The sequence below is a fragment of the Myotis yumanensis genome, unplaced genomic scaffold, assembly GCF_028538775.1.
Source record: "Myotis yumanensis isolate MYYU_CA2020_CCGP unplaced genomic scaffold, mMyoYum1.0.hap1 SCAF_10, whole genome shotgun sequence".
NCBI lineage: Eukaryota > Metazoa > Chordata > Mammalia > Chiroptera > Vespertilionidae > Myotis > Myotis yumanensis.
The window spans coordinates 4,259,962-4,283,532 of record NW_027223761.1 but is presented as its reverse complement, the minus strand read 5'-3'; the positions used below and the strand labels follow the sequence as shown (position 1 = coordinate 4,283,532).

At 60.2% G+C, this 23,571-nt stretch overlaps 3 protein-coding genes across 4 annotated transcripts in view; 1 reads left to right on the top strand and 2 right to left on the bottom strand.

Moving 5' to 3' along the window:
* The window catches only part of MACROD1 (mono-ADP ribosylhydrolase 1), a 130,082-nt gene extending 125,007 nt beyond the window's left edge, over window positions 1-5,075 (top strand). Inside the window, exons 5-11 of one of the 2 annotated variants that reach the window (XM_070426422.1) lie at window positions 3,336-3,452; window positions 3,901-4,022; window positions 4,127-4,157; window positions 4,258-4,331; window positions 4,625-4,706; window positions 4,788-4,821; window positions 4,949-5,075. In XM_070426422.1, the coding sequence (XP_070282523.1) occupies window positions 3,336-3,452; window positions 3,901-4,022; window positions 4,127-4,157; window positions 4,258-4,331; window positions 4,625-4,706; window positions 4,788-4,792 (431 nt within the window). In that variant the 3' untranslated portion in view covers window positions 4,793-4,821; window positions 4,949-5,075. The remainder of the gene's footprint in view (window positions 1-3,335; window positions 3,453-3,900; window positions 4,023-4,126; window positions 4,158-4,257; window positions 4,332-4,624; window positions 4,707-4,787; window positions 4,822-4,948) is intronic. The other variant, XM_070426421.1, reaches the window with a different exon arrangement.
* Window positions 5,076-5,878: 803 nt separating this feature from the next.
* Window positions 5,879-12,460, bottom strand: OTUB1 (OTU deubiquitinase, ubiquitin aldehyde binding 1). Its single transcript, XM_070427355.1, has 7 exons — window positions 12,353-12,460; window positions 10,783-10,844; window positions 10,421-10,519; window positions 6,949-7,067; window positions 6,686-6,770; window positions 6,382-6,576; window positions 5,879-6,230 (listed from the first exon to the last, which is right to left on the bottom strand). Exons 1-7 carry the CDS (start codon window positions 12,408-12,410, stop codon window positions 6,033-6,035), a joined length of 816 nt encoding a protein of 271 aa, XP_070283456.1. The 5' UTR covers window positions 12,411-12,460; the 3' UTR covers window positions 5,879-6,032.
* Window positions 12,461-21,643: 9,183 nt separating this feature from the next.
* On the bottom strand, window positions 21,644-23,196 carry COX8A (cytochrome c oxidase subunit 8A). The gene is made up of 2 exons (XM_070427354.1): window positions 22,998-23,196; window positions 21,644-21,964 (listed from the first exon to the last, which is right to left on the bottom strand). Exons 1-2 carry the CDS (start codon window positions 23,109-23,111, stop codon window positions 21,869-21,871), a joined length of 210 nt encoding a protein of 69 aa, XP_070283455.1. The 5' UTR covers window positions 23,112-23,196; the 3' UTR covers window positions 21,644-21,868.
* Window positions 23,197-23,571: the final 375 nt, after the last annotated feature.

The following is a 23,571-nucleotide window of genomic DNA, read 5'->3' as shown; positions in this document are numbered from 1 at the left end:
GCTCCTGCTAGACAGGCTTCGGGCTTCGCACTCTGAGCAGCTGGCCTCTGACGGGAGACCTTGGACAAGTTGCTAACTCTGGCCTTCAGTCCCTCACCCCCAGGCCACCACTCAGCGTATCTCAGTCCTCCCACAACTCTCTGAGGCCAGTTCTGAGGCTCAGAGAGGTTAAGTGACTTGCCCAAAGCCACCAGCAAGCTTGTGGGCAGGATTTCTGGGAAGAGAAACCCCAGAATGGTTATGCAGTGGCCAGACCCACCAGACAGTGGAGGGTGACTGGGGGAGGGGAGGGGATGGAGGGGCAGGCCCCGGGCTGGTCAGGGTCTCCTGCCCTCTGGTGGGGCACAGCTGCCCGTCTCCCCCAGGCCAAGGCCTCCTAGAGTTCCTGTAAATAATTAATTAGCCCCTGCTTGCTTGTTTGTTTAGCATGAGGAATGCTCCCCCACTGAGATGCATTTATTACTGAATAAATTTAAATATCTAATCTTTCCTTCATGAATATTACAGCACCCTAAATAGCCAACAGATCCTAAGCACCTTGGCAAATGGCCCCCACAGGAGCCTGCCTGCCTGGCTACAAGGATGCCAGGCTGCAGCCCTGCCCTCTGCCCACGCCCTTCCTGCCCCCAGCCTGGCCCAACCCTGCCAGAGCCCGGGCCTGTGACGATGTGACGATGAAGGGGCTGGCTGAGCTGAAGGCTGAGTGTGGGGTGTGGAGGCCATGCTGTTGGCAGGAGGGCTGGTGGGCTCCCAAGCAGAGCGCTGGGCTTATCTGGGAGGAGTGCCTGGGACCAGGCGGAGGGTCAGGGCTGGAGCAGAGAGGGCAGACGGGTCCCAGACAGCTGCAGCCTGTCCACTCTGAGGGGCCCAGGGAGGGGACTGAGGGACCAACTGGTATGAACTGGGGACAGTGGTCGGCAAACTGCGGCTCAGCAAACCGCGGCTCGCGAGCCACATGCGGCTCTTTGGCCCCTTGAGTGTGGCTCTTCCACAAAATACCGACTTCTGCAAAGTTTCAATCGCACTGTATGTGTGTGCCCGCATGTGGTATTTTGTGGAAGAGCCACACTCAAGGGGCCAAAGAGCCACATGTGGCTCACGAGCCGCGGTTTGCCGACCACGGGCTTAGCCTAACAGAAGCCCAGACCAGGGCCTGGGGTCCGAGCCTCTGCTAAGCAGCAGGGTCCCCTCCGGCACTCAGAGGAGGGAGAACACTGGAGTGTGGAGAGGGAGGAGGTGGGGGGGGGCTGGTGTGTGCTCTGCCCAGGGTGGTGCCCAGGGCCCCCTCATCTCTGCTTGGAGGGAACTGCTCCCCTGGCCGCCTGCAGAGCAGTCACAGGGCCCGACCCCGTTCTGCTGGGGAGGCTCCAGCCCCAGCCTCTGCCAGCTCCAACTCCTCCTCCTCCTTCCACCTCCTGCCCCCGGGTCAGCCCCAAAGGCCTGGCTGCAGGCCTGTCCACTTCTGCAGGAAACATTAAATCCCTGAAACACAGATCTCAGTGAGTTCCACTTCCGCAGGCCACCCCCTCCCCCAGCAGCAGGCCAAGGTCACCTGCAGGGCGGACAGCTGGGTGCCAAGTGGCTGACACCACTGGGCAGGCCTGAGATGTCCCCGGGGAGCTGGCTCAGACACATCCCTGTGCTCACCCCTGTGCCCCGGTGCCCCGCATACCCTGAGCACACGGTGCTGGACACCTGTTCCCCAACACTCTCAGGTGTACACACCGCGCTCATGCCCAGCTTGTCACCCTGTCCTAAGAAAATGCCAGCCAACCACGCATCATCTCCACTCGTGCCAGGCTCTGGCTTACCCACGCGACACAAACTAACTCACCTTACCCTCCAATAGCCCTGCCAGGTGGCTATCTACCAGTATCTCATTTGACAGATGGGGCAACCGGGGTCCAGAAAGGCAGTACCCTGCGTCGCACAACTGTTACTGCGGGATCTGTGACTGGGGATCTGTGACCGCGGGGGTGGGATCCTAACCCAGCTGCCCAGCTCACAGCTCCTGCCGTTGAACACTGCACTGGGTGGTCACGAGCACCTCCACCCAGAGCAGGCACTGCCCAGGGACCCGCACACTCCAGGCTGTGCGCGCCCCTCCCATGGCTGCAGCGGCCCTATCCCTGCACAGTTCCAAAGCGCCCCCTCCCCAGGGTTCCCCAAACAACTTCATCCCATCCATCCCCACCTATGGGTGCTCTGGAAAATCTGCTATCAGCTCAGAGTAAAGCTGCAAAATTAAGTTTAATTGGGACCCCCCGCCCCCCGCCGAGAGGCACAGAGGGGGTGTCCAGCTGGTGTTCCTGAACCTGTGCCAAGATTCGGGGTGGGGCTGTGATGGAGGAGGAAGGGCCTCAGTATGCACATCTCTGAAACGGAGAGATGGCGGTCCTGCCCTGCTGCCCGGCGTGTGAGCCCCCAGCTGCTGGTGCCCACAGAGCTCCTGGCCCCTCCCGCATCTCCGGGGAGCGGTGCGTCCTGATCTCCTGGCCAGGGTGCCAACTCCACCCCGAGGAGGGTCACTGTCCCGACTTCCCAGATGGAGCAGTGGACGCTCAGGGGAAAGGACTTGCCAACCTGCCCATTGGCCCAGGAAGTGAGGGGGGCCCAGGCTGGGCCCTGGCCTGCCTGACGCCGAGCCTCTCCTCCCCACAGTGCCTCCTCTGCGCCAGCCCGAGTTGTTTACCTGAGCCCAGGCTGGGCCCCCAGAGCCCCTGGCCGGGCCCCAGAGCCGCCTTCGCTCTCGTTCTGGGTTTAACGAGCTCGGCCCGGCCCCAATTAAGGCGGATGCGCTAACGAGACGCTCTCGTTATGGAGCAGGTGCGCGCCCCGAGGGGCCGGGAGACCAGGCTCACGGCCGACTTATCTGCCACTTGTAACTAGTGGCCTCAGTTTCCTCATCTGTAAAGTGGACCCTAGAGCTTGCGCGGCCCAGGAGCCTCGCCTCGGGAGGCCGACCCTGGGGTCGGAGAACTTACCCATGGCCCGGCGCCTGCGGCCCGACCCACCGCTCAGAGCCGCCCACGTCCCGGCCGGGCCCTCGCCGCTGCCGGGAGAGCAGAGCGTGCCTGGCGCGCCCCCTGCCGGCCGTGCCGCGCCGCTTCCTGCCGGGGTCCGCGGACCCTCTGCCTCGGTTTCTCCCGCGGGGGAACCATGGGGGGCGGAGGCGACGCGAGCGGCCGGCGGCCTTCGGGGGAAGGCGCGGGGCCCGCTGAGCCCCAGCACAGCCGAGGGGACGGGGACCGTTCAGTCGGGGCCTCGGCCTTCTCCTCTGTGCAATGGGCGCGGGCGGGACGCGAGGCGCCAGGCTCACCGCCCGCCCCCCACAGTGGACGGCTGCATTCACCGGGCCGCCGGGCCCCTGCTCACCGACGAGTGCCGGACCCTGCAGAACTGCGAGACCGGCAAGGCCAAGATCACCGGCGGCTACCGGCTGCCCGCCAAGTGTGAGTCCCGCCCCCGCCCCATGGGGCGCGCACCCAGCCTTTGTCATCGGTGCGGCCCCCCAGGTTGCTGGAGGCCTCCTCGGGGGCACTCCTCCGCCCCAAGTGCGGGACCTGGCCCTGCCGCACACCCTAGGGCCGCGTGGAGGCCGGGGTGGGACGAGGACCTGAAAGCCGGGGGCGGGGGGGGGGGCGGGGGTAGGGGGGGCCGGGCCGGGGAGCGCTCAGGGGCCGGACCTTCGCGCGCCCAGCCTCTAGCCGGGGCACGCGCTGGGGAGCGGGCCTGCGGCGCCTATCGGGGTGCATTCCGGTTCCAGAGCCCCCCTGTGTGCCACATCCTGGAACCTGGAGGGGGGAGAGGGCCCATTTCCCGTCCTCTTGAGCCCAGACTGGCAGGGGGGACCGAGGGCACAGGGAGACCCTGGCGGGCCTGACCCGGTCGCCCCCGCAGATGTCATCCACACGGTGGGGCCCATCGCCCACGGAGAGCCCAGCGCCAGCCAGGCCGCCGAGCTCCGCAGCTGCTACCTGAGCAGCCTCGACCTGCTGCTGGAGCACCGGCTCCGCTCGGCGGTGAGGGCGCCGGGGGCGGGGAGGGGAGGGGCGGGCGCGGCCTGAGCAGCTGGGCGCCAGGAGGGGCGTGGCGGAGTGACGCTATCCCCCCCACCCCCCCACAGGCGTTCCCCTGCATCTCCACCGGCGTGTTTGGTGAGTGGGGTCGGGGCAGGCAGTGGGAGCTGAACGGGTGGCAGAGCGGCAAGGGGGCAGGGCAGGGCAGAACCGGGACTCGCTTTCTCGGGGTCCCCAGGCTACCCCAACGAGGCGGCGGCGGAGGTAGTGCTGGCTGCGCTGCGCGAGTGGCTGGAGCAGCACAAGGACAAGGTGAGGCCGGGCCCAGCTGAAGGGGCCTGAAGGGGCGGGGTGAGGGGGTGCATCCCGGTCCCACTAACCAGCCCCATCTGTCATTGCCAATGGCCAGGGTGCAGAGCACCTGCCCACAGTCTCTGGCCACACCAGCCCTTCCTGCATCCCCTCTCCTTCTCTTCACACACCACGAACCCCTTCTGTGCGGGTGTAGCCTCACTTGAAGGGCGTCCCAAAGGGGCAGGGGGGACAGGCACCAGGCCTGGGAGCCAGGGAGCGGCTCCTGCGAGGCTCATCAGGCCCTGGCGCAGGTGGACCGGCTCATCATCTGTGTGTTTCTGGAGAAGGACGAGAACATCTACCTGCAGCGGCTGCCGCACTACTTCCCCCTGGGTAGGTGCCTAGGGCAGGACCCACCCCCACCCCTCCCACCCCCACCCCCTGGGCCGGTTCTCAGTGTCCTCTGCCTTCCAGCCTGACGGCACCCGGCACACCCTGACCAGGACCGGTAAGCAGGGCCTGGCCTGCTGTGTGCTGCCACTAACACACCCGCTCCCCCGGGCGCTCACCCACAGGGAGGCGGCCTGGGAAGCCCACCCCCACCGCTCCCTCCAACCTCTGTGCTCTGCCCGCAGACTCGCCGGCTGGACCTCGCTCCCAGCTCTAAGAGGCGGCTGAAGCCGGCAGCTGGGCCTGGTCACCCCGTCTTTTCCCTCAGCCCCTGCCCCTCAGGAGCCTCCTAATAAAGACCGCCCTGTTGCAGCTCCGCTGTCTGCGCCCTGACTGGGGAGGGAGGTCACCCACAGGTGTCGGCGGGTGCTGTGGCTCAGAGGGGCTGTGAGAGTTCAGGGCCAGGCGATGGCAGACGTGGGCAGTACTTCACATTTATTGAGGGCCTGCCCCCCGAGGAGTTCACAGCCTGGGGATTCAGCCCCCACATGTGCTGGGGTGGGGGAGGAAAGGAAGTCAAGGCAAAAAGGCAAGCAATGCAGACACCGTGGCTGAAGCAAAGGGGGTGCAAAGCAGGCACAGGCAGGGGGCCTGGGGTGGGCAGGGGGGTGGCAGCCTGGCAAGTCCTGCGGGGGGACCTGACCAAGCAGAGGCGTGAAGGCTGCCCGCCCCTACCAGGGTGGGGTCACCTGGGGTGCACTAGAGGTACCCTAGCTCCTCCGCCTACTGAGCCAGGTCCCACCATCGTGTCGGCCTCTCCACCCAGTGCTCCGACATGCAGACCCCTGATGGAAAGCAGGCAGCTGGGGTCTGGGGCCCTGGCCAAGACGGCAGGACGGAGGTGGACCTATGAGGGGGCAGCTTGAAGCCTTGATGGTCCTAGGCCCCTGGTAAGTCCCCAAGGAACTTCTTGGGCCAGCTAAGGAGGGGAGGGAGGCACGAAGGAAGCAGAATCCCAATAAACAGGAGGAGGCCCCAAGAGGCCTAGCCCCTCAAAACTGCTGGGGAGGCTTGGGGACAGGTGAAAGGCCGAGAGGAACCCACCTGGGGGAGGGGTCAGCCAGACACAGAGCATCCAGGCGGGCAGCAGCAGAGCAGGGACACGCACACAGGGCTCACCACCAGCATCCCCTTTAATAAAACGTGGAAGGTTGTATGACAGGGAAGGGGGAGTGAAATATGACCATTTACAACCACACAAAAACCTCTGTACATGTCTAGTGCCTGGCAGAGGGGAGGGCAGCAGGGCAGCGGCGGGCAGAGCCAGCCCTATTTGTAGAGGATGTCGTAGTGTCCAGGCCGGTAGAGAAGGTAGACCTTGGGCTCGGAGCCCTCGGGGAAGATGTGCGGGTTGGTGGTGCCGCCCTCGCCGCGGTCCATGTACTCCACCTGGATGGAGACGTTGAGGGCCTGGGCCAGCGCGATGATGTGGATGTGGTCGCTCTCCTTGCACATGGGCTCCACCTCCTGCAGCACGGGTGCAGGTCAGGGCCCGGGTCTCAGCACCCCGCCCCAGGCCCCCACTGACCCCAGGCACTCCCCCAGGCCCCGGTGCTCCCCACCCGAGAGGAAAAAAAAGGGAGGGCCCTGAATCTGAGAAGTGAGGCGGGGGTGGCACCTGCTGGCAGAACTCCTTGACAGTCCGCCCACCCTCAATGAAGTGCTCGAAGAACTTGCTCTCCCGCTGCAGGTAGCCAGAGGTGAGCAGCCGCAGGTAGACCACCAGGTAGTCCGAGGTGCTCTGGTCGTTGAAGGAAGCCAGCAGGTCGGCTACTGAGGTCTGCTTCTCCACCTGCTCGATCAGGTCCATGAACTGCCACCGGGAGAGAGACAGACAAGATGAGGGAGGAGATGGGTCAACCCGGCCGCGGCCAGGCCACCCACCTCCACTCTGGCCGACAGGCAGTAAGGACTGGGCTCACCGTGTTGTGGAAATCCTCAATTGTGAACTCGGTGAAGCCCTGGGACACCAGGTCTTCTTTGCTCTTGGCAGACACAGCCTTGAACCTGGTGGCAGGAGGGGAAGGGAGGGGGCATGAGCCCCTAAGTCAACAGAGTAGGGGCGCAGCCTCTTGTCTGGCCTCGGGTGGAACTGTACCTCCTAGTCATCAAGGAGGAAGGAGCCCCACATGCCCTCATGAACCTCACCCACCTCCTTCAGTGCCAGGGCGCCCACCCTCCTCACCTCTGCAACTCCTTGCTGTCATCCAGCAGCGCCTCCAGGTGCGAGAAGCCGAAGGCGCGGTAGAAGCAGTTCCCGTCGGGCCTGGTCTTGCGGATGTACGAGTACTTTTTGTGGAGGTCCTGCAGAAAGGCAGCCCCGCCCACCCGTGCCCATCAACGTCGGCCAGAACCAGGGCAGGCCAGGAACCGCCCAACAAGGGCCACACCACAGCAGTGGCACCCGAGCTCCAAGCAGCCACCTGCCAGTCTTGGCTGCTGACGCTGGTGGCGGAGTCCCATGGTGACCCACTGCCCAGAGCCCCCAAAGCCTCGGGAGCCACGACGGATGTCCACACTGGTTGCATGAGTCACCAAAGCAGTCACTAGCCACTGGCCGCACAGGCTCTACCTCCAGTACCCGAGTGCCTGGGCCTGCAGGGCTGTCTGTCCATAACAAGGAGCGAGTGGCTCCGTCCTGGGCCAGTGCAGCTGTCCCGGGATCAGGCTTTCAAACCAGGAGACCAGGCAAACTGGTTCGGGTCGGGGTGGGAGACAGCTCCCCTCGGCTCCTTCTCAACTCTACCCGGCGGCTCACAGGTACCACCTCCGTGGACCGTCTTCCTGTTTCCTACCCAAACGCCATGGACTTTCTTCTGTCACTCAAACCTGCCCCCACAAGTGGGCCAATAGTGCTGCCTGGCAAACAGGCCTCACTCCCTGGCTTGGACACCCTCCCCTGCTCCCTAATGGCTACTTCGTACCTTCCCCACTCTCCTTAAACGGGGCCCCCCAAGACACCTCCACACTTTCCTTCCCACCCTCTCCTTGTCCTCAGACCTCACTGCCACTCCTCCTCGTCCCTCTAGCCTGTGATGGTCAGGGTCACCACCAAACCACAACACCCTTCAAGACATGGCATGTCACCTGCCAGAAGATGGTCACAACACATGTCCATCCACAGTGACTGTCACGCGCATGGGACAACCCTGCTCAGGCCTGGGACAGCTTCTGCTTGTCAACTCTCTTGATGTCATCAACCTTGGGATTTAAATAGCCTTAATGGAACTCTTCGCCTGCCCTATCTCAGGCCTGAACTCCAATTTCAGCTCACACATCCCACCGCCTCATCTACGCCTCCTCTGAACTGCCCGGCAAGGCAGGTCCTGACCTCCCCGCGAGCCTGCTCCTCTCGGCCTTCCCCTCAATCAACTGCACTCCCTTCCAGCTAAAAGCCTCACGGTCCTTGCCGACATCTTCCTCACACCACACCCAATCCAACGCAGACCGTTCTCACTACTTGACCTCTCCTGCCTCCTGCTGAGCTGATTGCGAAGCTCCCATCTCAGGTGTCCTTGCCTCCACCTGCACTCAGCCTACTCTCACCCCAGCCACCTGAGCAACCCAGAAACCTGCTGATACCCTCAACTTCCTCTAAGTCCTTTCTCTGGTTGCAGCCCCATTTCTCACCGCCAGCTGCTCCCCGCTTGCCTCCACGTGCTCCTCAAACCACCCATGTACTCCTGCCCCAGCGGCCACAACCTACTCCTGTGCCCGTCAGCTCAATCACTCCACCACCACCGCTCAGCTACCCCTGGCTTAGATCTGTCTTCCCACTAAGCTCCACGAGGGCAGGAGTTTGCCAGCGGAGTCATCACTCTATCTTCAGGGCCCAAAACAATGCCCGGCCCACAGTCTGTGCTCATAAATGTCCAGACAACAGCTCACAATGCGGACGAAGAGCCCAATCACTGCAGCTCCAGGGCGCCCCCAGACCCTGCTGAGCACTTTCCCCGGCAGACGGCACACGGAGCCGGCGGGTAGAGCGGAGGAGGAGCCGAGGGGAGCTGTTTCCCACCCCGGAGGGTAGCACCCATTATCCTACTAACCCTCAGAGGAGCCCATTTCACAGAGCAACCCAGCTCTGTTTAGGCTCTGCCATCTCTGCTTTCGGAACCTCCCTAGAACCAAAGTTGGGCTCGGGCACAGTGCAGAGTGGGGGTGTCAGTTCTGCACACACAGCATGCCAACACTCGCACATTCGCTGAATGACTTGATGGGAAAGAACCCAAGACACCCCCCTGTGGATTTTACCAGGGTGGCCTAAGTGTGACAGGGAAGTCTTGAAATAAGGCCCCACTCCACTAACCAACCACGTCAGGAAGAGAAGAGACCTACAGCTGGTTAAGCCCTGGCCCTGCACTGCGCAGAGCTCAGCGCTGACCACCGGCACCCCCCAGCACCACGCTCGCCCTGTGAGGCGGGGACCTCCGCCCAGGGATGCTCAGGGTACCCGAGATCGCACAGCTGGAAGTGGTGAAGATGACTCCAACCCAGATCTGTCAGGCCCCAGGACAGTACCTTCACCTCCCCACAGACCTTGGGTAAATCGCAAACACCCTGAGCAAGGGTCAGAGTAGACCACAGGCCACACAGCTGGATCTGGCTTGTATGTATTGTTTGATCCACATAACATTTTATTTTTTAAATCCTCACCCGAAGGTATTTTTCCATTGATTTTTTAGAGAAAAAGAGAAATTTGAAGAGAAACATATCAATTGGTTGCCTCCTGCACAGGGCCCGGGCCAGGGAGAAGCCTGCAACCTAGGTAATTGAACCCGGGACCCTTCGGTCCACGATGTTCTAGCCACTGAGCAAACCAGCTAGGGCAATCCACATAACATTTTTAATGTGAACTACCTGCCAACTGTCAGGAACCTGGAGATTTCATATCAAAATAATTTCCGGCTTCTCTTGGGAAAACAGATCTGGCAACAACGGAGTGACAGCCACGGTCACTCCCACTGGCCAGGTGCTTCTACTCCCTGCCTGTCTGACTCAGAGCTGCGCTGCCCATATTCACCGCTTGACCCGACCACCTTCAATCACCTGGGTTACCAGCGTGGCTCTGACATGGAGAACCCCAAAGACCCCTCCTCTCTGATAGAAGGTTCTAAGCATCTCTGATCTTCAGGGGGAGGGGGGAGGAGTAGCACTTACTAAACCCCCAGCTGTGTCAATGGTCACTGTTCACACAGACGCACTGCCACATCTCAGCCTCCCAGCTCACAGAGTGGGTGGGTAAGGGACTTACCTGTTTGTACACGAAGCAGCAGAACCTGGCACAAAGGTCTGTAGTCTCCACCCCCAGTCCACTCGGCCCCACTGTGAGCACTGAGACCATAACGCCCCACAAGCCTCTCTCTCACGCTCACACTGCCCTCAACACCGTGGGCCCATACTGTCTTCAGCCCAACTCACAGACAGAAGCCAGAGGTCAGATGCGGCAAAGGGGCTGCCAAGAACACAGCTGCTGTGTGGCAAACTCACGATTTAAATCCAGGTCCTTTGATTTCAGCAGCCAGAGCTCCCCCAACACTCTACCCTCTAAGAGGCCAGGTCCAGCAAGGAGCGTGTCTGACGTAGGCCTGCGCCTGCTCCTGCTCCTGCTCCTGCTCCCACCCCCACGCCTCCTGCCCGCACAGGTGGGCTCCCACCTTGATCTTCTGTTGGTAGATATTGTCGTCCTCAGCATACTCCTTGTACAGGACCGAGAGCTCCAGCCGCTCCGAGACCAGGGGGTTCTGCACAGCAATCTGCAGAGGGCAGGGAACCGTCACGCTCTGGCAGGCGGCAGCCAGAGCACCTACACCTAAAGGAAGGCGCCGGGCCGGGCCAGTTATCCAGCAGCAGTGACAGACACCCCCCCCCCCCCCCCCCCCCCGGGCCTGAAGGCACCCAGGATCTAGCACAGCTTGGAGAGGAAAGGGCTTCCAAAGCAGAGAAAAGCAACAGGCCTCAGACCCAGCCGATGCATCCCCGTAACAGGGCCGCTGGCCACAGCCCCTCAGCCCCTCACCTCTTGTTGAATTCGGTCCTGCTGAGCCATGATGGCTTCATCATAGGCAAGACAGTTAACACCTGGAAGAAGGAAGCAGCCTCGGATTACGGGGGCCCTGGCCAGCTCCACCCCAGGCCGCGGGACCAAGGACAAGAGCAGCCAGGAGGGCGGCTTAGCATCTTACACCCTGTCCCACCCACGGTGTCCCCTGGCCAAGCCCTTCCCCTCCCAGGCCCTCGTTTTCTCATATTTGACATGCAGGGCAGCGGTGACCACCCCAAGGTGTGTCCCCAGCCCCAGCACCCCGGCCCTGGCTCTCACACACCCAGCAGCCTGGGAGCGCTCAGGGGCTGGGCGGGCGGGGTCCCCTGGGAAAGAGGAGGCGTCAGAGGCCTGGGCTGGACGGGAGCTTCCCGGGCGCCTGCACTTGCTCGGCCCCGCCCTTCCTCCTCCCGTGCATCCTTTCTCACTTAGTTTTATTGATACTGTCACAGATGTCTCCCATCCCCCAGCCCCCGCCCACCCCCAGTCCTGTGTGCTCTAGTGGCGCCCACTTTACAGGCAAAACAAACGCCCAAGGTCACCACTAGCGAAGACGTGGAGCCGTTGCCCACCCCCCGTTGCACACAGTCCCGCTCCGGGCGCCTCGCTGCGCAGCTCCCTCCCCCAGGACGTCGCGGGGCTGGTGCCCGCGGGGCTCTCCGAGTCCCGGTCCTGGCTCCTCCTCAGCCTCCGTGACCCCGAACCAGACCTCCGGGCCGGGGCTCCCGGGGCTGTCCCTCGCGTGCGCGGCTAAGACGGGGGGCGGGGGAGGCCCGGGGGGCGCTAACTGTGAAGGCCGGCGCCGGGGCCTGAGCGCCCGGGTCCGCAGCCGGGCCTCGGCCCGTCCCCTCGCTGCCCGCAATGGCGCTGCCCCTCCCACCCCTGGGACCGACTAGTTTCCAGGGCCGAGCTCGCGAGTGAAAACGGAGAGAGGGGCACCATTTTGAAAGGCCCGACTCTTCCGAGGGCTAAGGGAACAATGGCCGGCCGGGACAGGGCTGCGAGGCCGGAAGGGCGCTTCGGGGAGGGCGGCGGCCGTCCCGGGCCCACGCCCGCCGCCGCGCACGCCCCCCGCGCCCGCAGCAGCCCCGCGGCCGCCCAGCCCTTTGTGCCCCGCGGCCCGTGTAACGCGACGCCGCCCGGGCGCCGGCTGCTCGGAGAGGGCGGGCGGGGGAGCGGCGGGCCCGACCTAGGCCGCGGCTTCCCGGCCAGGACCCGGCGGCGGGGCAGGGGCCCCGGGAGCGAGGGGGCCGGCGGGGGAGGAGGCGGGGCGGCCCAGGCCCCGCCCCGGGTGCGCGCGAGGGGAAGGGCCGCGGGCCCGGCTGCCCCGCCCGCCCGCCCGCCCGGCCGGGGGTCGCAGCGGCGGCTCCGTCTATTGTGAGGGGGAGGGGAGGGGAGAGGAGGGGAGGGGAGACGGCGGCGGAGAAAGGAGCCGTTCGCGCGCCTCGTCCTCGCCGCCGGCCGCCCCGCCCCCCGCCGCCTCGGGAGCCGGCGGCCCCGCATCGCCCCCCTGGCCCCGGCCGGACGGTCCTCCCGGAGTCCGTACCTTCGGCGTCGCTGCCCAGCGGCTCCTGCTTCTGCTGCTGAGGTTCCTCCGCCGCCATCTTTAAACAGCGCCGCACTGCTGACCGCTTCCGGGTTACCAGTTGTCCTCCGCCCGGAAGCGAGCCCCTCCTCGTGACCCCTCCCTGGCAACGCCTCTAGCAACGGGGTCCCCCGAGGCCGGGCCCGGAGGAGCCGCCGCCCCGCCCACCCTCCGCCGCGCACCTGCCGGCCGGGCTCCCGGTCCCGAAGCCCGGCGGGGAGCCCGGAGCCAGAGGGGCCTTTTCTCGGGACTTGGGCTGCGCTCCTGGGAGGAGGAGGGAGGGAAAGGGAACCGCCGAGCCGCTGCCTGCGGGGGCTCCGGGCTCGGGGCGGCGATGGCGGGCGGGGCGCCTGGCAGGGGAGACACCGCTCGCGGCAGCCTCCTCTCCCGGGCTTTTCCTGCTTCGGGCGGGGAGGCCCCCGGCGCCGGGCCAGCTCTCGGGACCGAATTCCGGAGCCGGCGCCTCTGGTGGGAAAAGCGAGTCTTGGTGAAAGCGGGGACTTGGCGGCCGTGCGCTTCCCGTCGGGCATCATCCCCAGGAGGGGCTCCTGGCCGGGCGGGGCAGCCGGCCCATGATGCGCTCTCATCATTGATGTTCTCTCTCTCCCTCTCCCTTCCTCCCTGAAATCAATGGAAATATATTAGAAAAAAAAAAAAGCAGGGCGTTGATAAAAATGAAAAATAGATATAGTGGTTCTCAACCTTCCTAACGCCGCGACCCTTTCATACAGTTCCTCATGTTGTGGGGACCCCCAACCATAAAATTATTTTCGTTGCTACTTCATAACTGTCATGTTGCTACTGTTATGAATCATAATGTAAATATCTGATATGCAGGATGTATTTTCATTGTTACAAGTTGAACATAATGAAAGCATAGTGATTAATCACAAAAACAATATGTAATTATATATGTGTTTTCCGATGGTCTTAGGTGACCCCTGTGAAAGGGTCGTTCAACCCCCAAAGGGTCGCGACTCACAGGTTGAGAACCGCTGGATTAGTGGCTGCCAGGGCTTAAGGAAGGAGTGGGGGCCGGAGGAAAGTGAGTGTGGTTGTAAAAAGGAAACGAGATGAAACATTCTGTTTCTTTTTAGTCTATTGTATTTTTTTATTGATTTCAGAGAGGGAGAGAGAGAGAGAGAGAGAAGCAACAATGATTCGACTGCTTCCTGCAAGCCCCTCACGGGGGACTGAGCCCGCAGCCCTGGGCACATGCCCTAACTGGTGCACTGGTGATGCCCAACCGAGCCACATGGGCCAGGGCTTTAGTGTGTTTTTATTGATTTTTTTTTTAGAGAGAGAGGATAGGAGAAAGAGAAACCGACCAATTCACACACACTCTGCCCCTGACCAATCTGAATTCACAATCTGGGCATGTGCTCTGACCGGGAATCAAACCAGTGACCTTTGGCCTGGCCTATTGTACTCAGTGGTTAGAGCGTCGATCCTCAAAGGGTCACTGGTTTGATCCCCTGGTCAAAGGCATATACTTTGGTAGCAGGTTCAATCGCCAGCCACAGTAGGGCGCCAGTAGGAGGCAACCAATCGACGTTTCTCTCTCTCTCTCTTTCCTCCCTTACCCCCGCTCTTCCACTCTCTAAAAATCAATGGAAAAAATCTCTTCATTCCTTGGGTGAGGACTTTTTAAAATATATTTTTATTGATTTCAGAGAGGAAGGGAGAGGAGAAGGAGAGAGAGAGATAGACACTTCAATGATGAGACAGATTTATTGATTGGCTGCCTCCTGCAGGCTCCCTACTGGGGATGGAGCTCACAACCTGGGCATGTGCCCTTGACCTGAATCGAACCCGGGACCCTTCAGTCTGCAGGCCGATGCTCTATCCACTGAGCCAAACTGGCAAGGGCTGGGTGAGGATTTTTTTTTTTAAGTGACCTTTCAGTTCCCAGGATGATGCTCAACTAACTGAGCCACACTGTCCAGGGCAAAACATTCTGTATCTAACTATATGAATATCCTAGTATATGCTGTATTACAGTTTTGCAAAATGTTACTAATGGAGGAAACTGGGTAAAGGGCACACAGGATGCTTCTGTGCAGTCTGTTAAAATTGCCTGTAATCTCATTGTAACCTAATAAAAAGGTTACAAAGTGGCCCAGTCCGGTCGGTGTTGCTCATTGGTTGAGCATTGACCCATGAACCAAGAGTCCCCGTTGGGTTTTGAGCTCAATCCCCAGTAGATGGCGTTCGAGGGGCAGCTGATGGATGTTTCTATCTCTCTCTCCCTCTCCCTCTCTCTCTAAAATCAATTAAAGCATATATATAATCTTGAAAGGTTACGAAGCGGTAAGGCCTTGGATACTGAAGCTACTGTTAGGCGATCGCCTGGGGCTCTGGCCCCTGCCTTTTGCAGGACGGTGCAGTAGTGGTCTTTGAGCATCGGGAGCTGTGCCCCAGTCCCAGGCAGACCCCTCAGCTGGTGACAGTGCAGGAGCGGAATGTGTCCGAAGGTGTTCATGAGCTTTGTCCAGTCCCGGAGCTGGTGCCCCCGGTGACCTGCCCACGGCAACACTACAGAAGTCAAATCTGTGTCCCAGAAACACTGCAAATTACTACTTACTGGGTCATTGAGCCTTGGGCTTCTTCCGAAGTCAAGAAAGCAAAGGATCCACCCAGTTGGACCCTACGCCTACCCAGCTGTGCATTCCTCTTCCAGATTTAACAGCACAAGCTGTGACGGCCAGCGAGCTCTTCGGGCGGTAGAAGAGCACTGTATTCTGTGAAGAGCTAGTAAGACAGTTGATGACAAAAACATACTAGGCTTTACTAAAAGCTTGAAGCTAATGTTTTGTCATCAACTATCTTACTAGCTCTTGAAAATAGGTATAAGGCAACTCCTACCCCCTCCTCCCTTACTTCAAGGGGGGAGTCTGATGAGAGGGAGAAGGGGGGGGGGGCTGAGGTTGGGACTAATGGTCAGGACAGGGAGCACAGCTCCTCTGGAGTCAGAAGGAATCCCCGTGCTACACTGACTGCCAGCGCCTCCCTCGCAAGGGCCTGGGGCTTGAAGAAACCCCCGCCCCCATGTACAAAGGGCCTGTAAATGAGGGTCCTTTCTCCAACCTGCTGCCCTCCCTCCTTGTCAAGCAGAACAGCGAGCAGGAAACTGGCCCAGGGCACCCAGCTTTTTTTAAAATTGATTTTAGAGAGAGGAAGGGAGAGAAACATCAATGTGAGAAACATCGATCAGACGGGATGGAACCCACAACCTGGGTATGTGCCTGACCAGGAATCAAACCCGCCGCCTTCCGGTGCACAGGTGATGGTTCAACCGAGACACCAGCCAGGGTGCAGGGGGCTCGAGGTTGGCCCCCGCTTTTTCATGTCCATCTCTTTTGTGGCGAAGAACTGCTCTTACCCTCATTCCATGGTAAATGTTACTTTTACCATCTTAGGGTTTCGGTTCTCTATCTGAAGCATCTACAGCCCCAGCGCACATTTGCCAGGAGTCACCAGCACAGCTCGACTTCCTGTGCCTCCCAGTGTGCCAACCCAGAAACGCCCAGCGCTGCAGCGCCTGGCTGGCGAGGTCTGCAGTGCAACAGGCAGCACTGGCGGCAGGGCTCAGGCTGCTGTTGGACAGTCACCAAGGCGACAGGCAGCAGCCCAGGCTGCCTTCCCACAGCAGACACGGCGCAGGTGCCTCCTCACAGCCGGGCTGGCTCGCAGTGTGCCTGCACCCCCGTCCACGCCAGCTGGATTGTCAGGTGGAGGGAGAGGCGACGCCGCACCAGGACCCAGGCACTGGGAAACCTTGGTCTCAGAGAGCGTTACTGAATGGCACAGGCCCCCGGGCCACATGGCTGCCAGGCCCCCTCAATTTCTCCCGCCTCCAGGGAAGAGGGCCTGGCAGCAAGGACATGGCATGGGCCCTGGGAGGGCCACAATCCTCACAGGAAGGCCGTGGCCAGGAAAAGCCTCCAACGTGAGCCAAAGATGAGGGATCGGTGATCCTTTCCCAGGCCGGCTTGAAGAGTGGGGGCATGCCTGGCCCCACATGAACCTCTGGAACGCCACGGCAGGAACCCACAAGGCTCCATAGGCAGCCGGCTCCAAAATCAGAGAGGCCAGCCCGATGACGCGTGGCAGGGCTGTATGCGTGGCAGGGCGGTAGGCACAGGCTGCCGGCTGGGTTGATACTCGCCGGCAGGGTCCGGACCACCTAAGGCAAAAGGCAAGCAGAGGAGGGGCAGAGGCCGCAGAGAGAGCCACCCCGCCTAGACTCACACCACCCACACTCCTCCTCATGTAAATACCTCACATTCCAGCACATCTCAAGTCTGCGAGGGTCCGGTCCGCTGGTGCCGGCCTCTCGGGGAGAGCCTTCACGCACCCGCCCCAGGAGGTGCCTTCGTTGCCTTATTGCTACCATCCACCAACCCCCACACACCTGGCGGATTACAACACAAATGTATGACTTCATAATCCTAGAGGTCAGAGGTCCGGGCCGGGTTCCACCGGACAGAAAGGATACACGTCTGCTGGCTGCGTGCCTTCCGGGAGCTCTGAAGGAGCGTCTGCTTCCCACGCCGGCAGGTTGTGGGCAGAATCCAGTTGCTGCTGCTGTAGGACCAGGTGCCCTGTTCCTGCTGGCTGTACCCGAGGGCTGTTCCCAGGTCCCGGAGGTCGCTGCGTTCCTTGGCTCCCAGGCCACTCTCTCCATCTTCAAAGCCAGCACGGCAGGCAGGCAGGTGGGCAGAGTCCGCCCGAAAGGACCATTTTCCGCCTTCCTTGTCCATCGTCCCCATAAGGATTACACTGGGCCCGTTGGATCCTCTCCCACTTCCACACGCTTAATTTAGTCACATCTGCGGAGTCCCCTTTGCCATGTAAAGTGACCTATTCAGATTCCAGGGCTCAGGAGAGACCAAGATGGCGGCGTAGGTAAACACCGGAGACCGCTGCCGCAAACAACCATTTCAAAAATACAACTAAAAGACTGAACGGACATCACCCAGAACCACAGGAATGCTGGCTGAAGAGAGACTCTACAACTAGAAGGAAAGAGAACAGCAAATCGAGGCTCAGAGGCGGCGCAGTGTGGAAAATACAAAGGTACCGAGGTGCGCGCGCAAAGCGGGCTGGTGGCTGAGGGCGCGGTTGTCGTTTTCTGCCGGGAGTGAGTCTCAGACTCTGGGCTCCAGATCCGGGCGAGTCTCTAGGGACCCAGACTCAAACGGGAGAAGCGGGATTATCCGGCATCAGTTGGGACCTGAGGGCAGCTTTCTCTCCGAGGTTTGCAGCGGCTGCCGGGGTTCTGAGAAGCAGAGCCTCTGGGAACGGGACTGAGCGTGGCCATAACTGCTCCCTCCGCCCGCCCTGTTGATCCCGCCCCGCCCAAAACCTGCGCACAGCCATTTGCCGATCGCCTCAGGCAAAGGCTGGATTAGCGCCTCCCCAGAAGGCAGACGTTTTCCACACAGCTGATTTCCACAGCCAGCCGGCCTGGTGGTCAAACCCCTCTAGTGTTAACTACAACAATTAAGGCTTGGCTAGAACAAGACTGCGCACAGAGACCACAAGGGGGTGCACCAAGAAAGCATAAAAGATGCGGAGACAAAAAAACATGACAGAAATGGAGGATATGGAGCTAAGAATCGCAATTTTGAGGGCTTGCCATAAATTTGTGCAGAGCCTCACGAAAACTAATGAGACCCTCGATGCTACGATAAAGAAATTAGAAAGTAAGCATACACGGACTGAAATAAAGAATATTATACCCAATAGCAGACCAGAGGAGTACAATAATCAAACCAAAGATTCGACAAAAAACACCCAATTGGAAAAGCAAAATGAAAAAAGAATCCGAAAGTGTGAAGATAGTGTAAGGAGCCTCTGGGACAGCTTTAAGCGGTCTAATATCAGAGTCATTGGAGTGCCAGAAGATGAGAGACAGCAAGATATTGAAAACCTATTTCAAGAAATAATGGCAGAAAACTTCCCCCACCTGGTGAAAGAAATGGACTTACAGGTCCAAGAAGCGCAGAGAACCCCAAACAAAAGGAATCCAAAGAGGACCACACCAAGACACATCATCATTAAAATGCCAAGAGCAAAAGACAAAGAGAAAATCTTAAAAGCAGCAAGAGAAAGAGGCTCAATTACCTACAAGGGAATACCCATACGACTGTCAGCTGATTTCTCAACAGAAACTTTGCAGGCCAGAAGGGAATGGCAAGAAATATTCAAAGTGCTGAATACCAAGAACCTACAACCAAGATTACTTTATCCAGCAAAGCTATCATTCAGAATTGAAGGTCAGATAAAGAGCTTCACAGATAAGGAAAAGCTAAAGGAGTTCATCACCGCCAAACCAGTATTATATGAAATGCTGAAAGGTATCCTTTAAGAAGAGGAAGAAGAAGAAAAAGGTAAAGATACAAATTAGGAACAACAAATATGCATCTATCAACAAATGAATCTAAGAATCAAGTGAATAAATAACCTGAGTACAGAATGAACTGGTGATTATAATAGAATCAGGGACATAGAAAGGGAATAGACTGACTATTCTTGGGGGAAAAAGGGGTGTGGGAGATGCGGGAAGTGACTGGACAAAAATCATGCACCTATGGATGAACACAGTGGGTGGGGAGTGAGGGTGGAGGGTGGGGTGGGAGCTGGAAGGAGGGGAGTTATGGGGGGAAAAAAGAGGAACAAATGTAATAATCTGAACAATAAAGATTTAATTTAAAAAAAAAAAAAAAAAAAAAAAAAAAGATTCCAGGGCTCAGGACCTGGACATCTTTGGGAGGCCACAGTTCTGCTGGTCACACCACCTTAATTTAAAATCATGAACACTGAGGCTCAGAGAGGCTAATTGACTTGCCCACTGTCATATAGTAAATGGCCAAACCAGGCCTCAAACCCAGGCCTCCCAGCCCCGTTCTTGACATAGTATCTGCCAGGACCGCAGCCTCCCCCACCCAGCAAGCACACCATGCAGACACCATCCTCCAGACTCGGCCCCCGCAGGCCCCTGCAGACAGACGCAGGAAATGCTGGTTGGGAGGACAGGGAGCCCGATTTCTCTGCAGGGGACGGGAGAGGGACGCTGAAAGGTGACCGGGCTTCAGGCCTAGAACCACACGAAGAACCAAAGGGAGAATGGGGCTCAAGCATGCCCGGTCACTCGCGTCCTCTCGCATCCACCCCCAAGTGTGACTTTGCCCACATCCACGTGCCGCGGGCCCAGCAGGCTGTGGGAGACAAGGGCCGAGGAGCTGTGGGCTCGATCAGGGCCCTCAGGCCAGGCCTCTGAAGGACTTGCCTGTAACCACTCGCTTCTTGTCAACTGGCGCCGTGGCCTGAGATGTGCAGCTTTGGGCTGGAGTGGTCCTGCCAGGACAGGGGAGCGCTGTCCCTTTGGGTTCCAGGGACACAGAGTGAGGACACCCAGTCAAAACCCTCGGCAGGACAGTGGAGTTACCCCAGACACCTCTCCTGTCCTGGGGTCACAGTCTTGCTACATGGCAGCCGTGGCCTCACGTGTCCACAGCAACCTGCGCTCACAGCTCGGAGCCTCCGGAACGGTCCAGCACGGCCAGGGGTGAACTGAGGAGGGGGTGGAGGATTAAAGCAGACAGACAAGAGAATACAGTTGGGACCAGGTGGATCCTGCCTGGGTGAGGACACTGACCCAGCCTGTAAGCAAAGCTTTATTTTATAGTCAGATCACACAAAGCAAAGCAAGGGGAGTAGTCAACATGTTTATATGTTCTTATGAGTTTCAAATCTATTTCCTCACTCAAGCCTTGTTTTGGCAGCACTTGCTGCACCTCCCACAGCCCATTAGCCACCTGGGAACAAGGGAGGACTGTAAGGTCAGGCTTCATTGTGCTGGGAGGGACTTGTATGTGGCTCTGCCACAGGCCAGTCTGAGGCTTGACCCTATAGCTGCTCCCTACAGCCTCCCGGAGTGAGGCAGGGGACAGGGGTGACCCCGTTGTTTGGGAGGTGATAGCCATGAGCTCCCTCCCCCCAGAGACAAGGGAGCTGCTGAGGAACCTGCCAGCGACAGGCGATGCTCCTCCCTCGGCACCCAGCCTGGCTTAGGTCGGCCCTTCAGACCCTACATCCCACTCCCCTGGTCGGTATCCCACCCTGCGAACACCTTCCAGCGTTCAAGGCCCTGCCCCTCAGGCCCAGACACAGACTGGCCTGCGTGGAAACAAGCCTTTTAGGAGGCAGCAACCACTCCCCACCCCTCAGGGAGGAGCCATGGGCACTGGGCCTCCCAGGCATCACTGGACACCACACAGAGAGGCCAGGAAAGATTAGACAAAAGGGAGAGCAGGGTTCATCCTGAGCTGCTGTCAGCACAGATCAGAAAACAGCCCTGCCCAAGAGGGTTTGGGGAGATGTGTTCTGACACCCAGGGCCCTTCAGCTTTAACTGGCAGCTCTGCCCTCCATCCTGGCCCAGAAGTCCTGGCAGCAGCTCCACAGGGAGCACTGAACCTGTGTCTGTCCAGAATCACCCGGAGCAAGGGACCCCCGCAAAGAGAATGCAAAGGAGGCGAAAGCTGCCCTCCAGGTGGGGACAGCCATCTGAGGGTTCCTTCCAGACACCGGAAGTCAGGATCCCAGCTCAGTGTGGAGCGTTTCCCAGCTAAGGCGGCCCCCCCAGCCCCCCAGGAAGGGCCCTGGGGATGGAGGAGCAGCAACTCCCCAAGCAGAGGAGAAGGGACAGAGAAGCGCAGGGAGAAGCCAGCCAGTCCATAAGCACTTACGGATGTAGCGATAGAAGGTAAGGGCCCTGGAGCTGACATAAAAAAGCAAGACACTGTCCAGTCCCCCCAACTAGGAAGGACATCGCCACCTGAGAAATGGTTGGAGCTCCGACTGCGGGCAGGGAATGCTGGCCCCACAGGAAAGAGGCCTCCAGCAGCAGAGCTGGCCCCAATGGGCGAGAGACACACACACACACACACACACACACGGCCTTGAGCTTGGCACAACCAAGGGAGCGAGAGAAGGTGAGCACAAAACGCTGCCCAACAACAACAGTGTTTGTTTTCCCAAGTGAAAACCTTTCCACACAGGAAAGCATGCGAAGGAGCCTCCCAGACAGCAGGAGGAACGGCTGGGCACCCAGGACCCACCACGCCATCAGCCAGCCGGGACATGAGGCCAGGCGGGCCCCCTTCTCCACACCCCCACCCGACACCAGCCTCAGCTCAAGTATGGAGGCAGAAGCCCAGGGGGAAGGCACGATGAGTTTCTGAAGCATGATTTACACAGACTTTATTGTTCCAAGGTGGGTCCTACCCAGCAGGCCTTGTACACTGAATTACATGGTCCCATGATCACAATGGAGAAATCAAGAGGTCATATTGCAGAAGAGGCCACTGTCGCTGAAGGACATGCTCCAGGGGAGGCGGCCAGGAATGCGGCGGACATGATGAGGACAGGCGGACGGACGGTCCAGTCCCAGGGGCGGGAGGACAGCCCCTCACTCCCGCTTCTTGTAGCTCTCCAGGTTGGACAGCACCCAGCCCGCCGGCACGAGGATGCACAGGAAGCAGGAGGTGAGCGCAATGGCGACATCCTGCACGGAGCACAAGGAAGGAAGCCCCACAGTAAGAAACGGCCCAGGATCCGGATGTCTGGGCAGCTTCCCAGGCAGCAGAAAGCCCCCCTCGTGGAGTGAAGGTTCAGGCTGCAGGGGAGGAACACAGCAGGTCCAAGGCCCACTCCAGGCCCTGAGGTCAAGGGTCAGGCATGGAAGGGGGGGCGGGGCAGCCTGGGTTAGAATCCATGGAGAAATCCACCATCAGGTGATCAAGTGAAGGAACAGGAAGGAGGATGCAAACCCCTTTATAGCTGCGGTTGGGACCCAGGAACCTCACCTGGGCTGATAACTAAAAATGCACCCCCGGTCCTGCCTTAGACACCCCGCTCCTCCCCTCCCTACCAGGACCCAGGCACCCCCGGGGCCAGGGGATCAGGCTTGTTTCAGCCATTTCCACATTCCCTATCGCTAAGATGCTGTTGTTTTGACAAGTCAATGCGCTGCTCCTAAATCTCCGTCTCCTCAGCCGGAAATGGAGTTCATGCCTTTCCTCTTGGGTCCGGGCAGGACTGACGGGACCCGCACAGCAGCCTGGGCGCAGTGCCTGGCCCCAGCGGTGCCGGCTGCAGCCATTATCACTACGATCTCCTCCATCGCAGCGACCTCCCAGGCCTGCGAACCTGGATGCAGGGCTGGCACTCAGGGCCGGTCTGCCATTGACGCAATGGGTAACGAGGAAGCTGTCAGTCAGGGTTAACTCCCCCCCCCACGTTTCCTGGGACTGCAGACACCTGTTGGGGTCCTCTTGCCCCCCCCCCTTCCCTAACCATTAGTAGCGGTAGCAACTACTATCCGCGCTGACAGTCGTCAGGCACCCCCAGGGACCGACCGGCAGGCTGTGACCCGAAATCCTGGGGCGGACTGCCCGACGGGGGCCCGGGCCGTCCCCTGCGCCCTCAGACCGGCCCCCACCCGCACTGCAGCTCGGGCCACACGGCGAGGCGCGCGGGGCAGGCCCCGCAGAGCCGCGAGGCCCCGAGCTCGCCGCTGCCTCCCGCCCGCTGCTCACCAGGGTGCCGATCTGCTCCCGCGGAGGCTTGGAATGCACGTGGGCGCGCGGCACCAGGAGCCGCCGGGCCGGGCCAGCGAGGCCCCGCAGCAGGAGCGGCGTCAGCGGAGACATGACCGCGCAAAACGCACTGCAGACGGCGGCCAGGCGGAGCCCAAGGTCGGGGAGTCAGAATGGCTGCCCGGAACTTCCGGAGCAGGGGAGGCGGCCCCAGGGAGGCTCGGAAACGCCCCGGAAATGACGAAAGGCCGCACCGCCCTTGAGTTTTTGGCGCGTTCCGCGAAACAGCCAATCGGCGCCGTCTTCCCACCGATAGGCGGGGCATGGAGGGCGTCCTCCCGGTTATGCCCCGCCTCCAAAATGGCCTATCTCCGTGAGTGATAGTTGTGTCACCCTATCACGTAAGTGTAAGTTATAAACCTAGGCGGCACTCCTTTCTTTTAGATTTTTTCTTGGGAGAGGAACGTCGATGTGAGAGCAGACATCGATGGACTGCCTCCTGCACGCCCCTTGCCAGGGATCGAGCTTGGAGCCCAAGAGGCACTCCGGACTCCCCTCCATCCCTAGGTTCTCA

Bases quoted from the DNA above. Each gene is read 5' to 3' on its own strand.
- COX8A (XM_070427354.1), bottom strand. From the start codon at position 23,111: ATGTCTCCGCTGACGCCGCTCCTGCTGCGGGGCCTCGCTGGCCCGGCC. The intron at 21,965-22,997 runs GTGAGCAGCGGG...TGCTCCGTGCAG, and splicing joins GGGAGCAGATCGGCACCCTG to GATGTCGCCATTGCGCTCAC.
- OTUB1 (XM_070427355.1), bottom strand. From the start codon at position 12,410: ATGGCGGCGGAGGAACCTCAGCAGCAGAAGCAGGAGCCGCTGGGCAGC. The intron at 10,845-12,352 runs GTACGGACTCCG...TCCTTCTTCCAG, and splicing joins GCTGGGCAGCGACGCCGAAG to GTGTTAACTGTCTTGCCTAT. The intron at 7,068-10,420 runs GTGGGAGCCCAC...GCCTTTCTGCAG, and splicing joins TCTACCAACAGAAGATCAAG to GACCTCCACAAAAAGTACTC.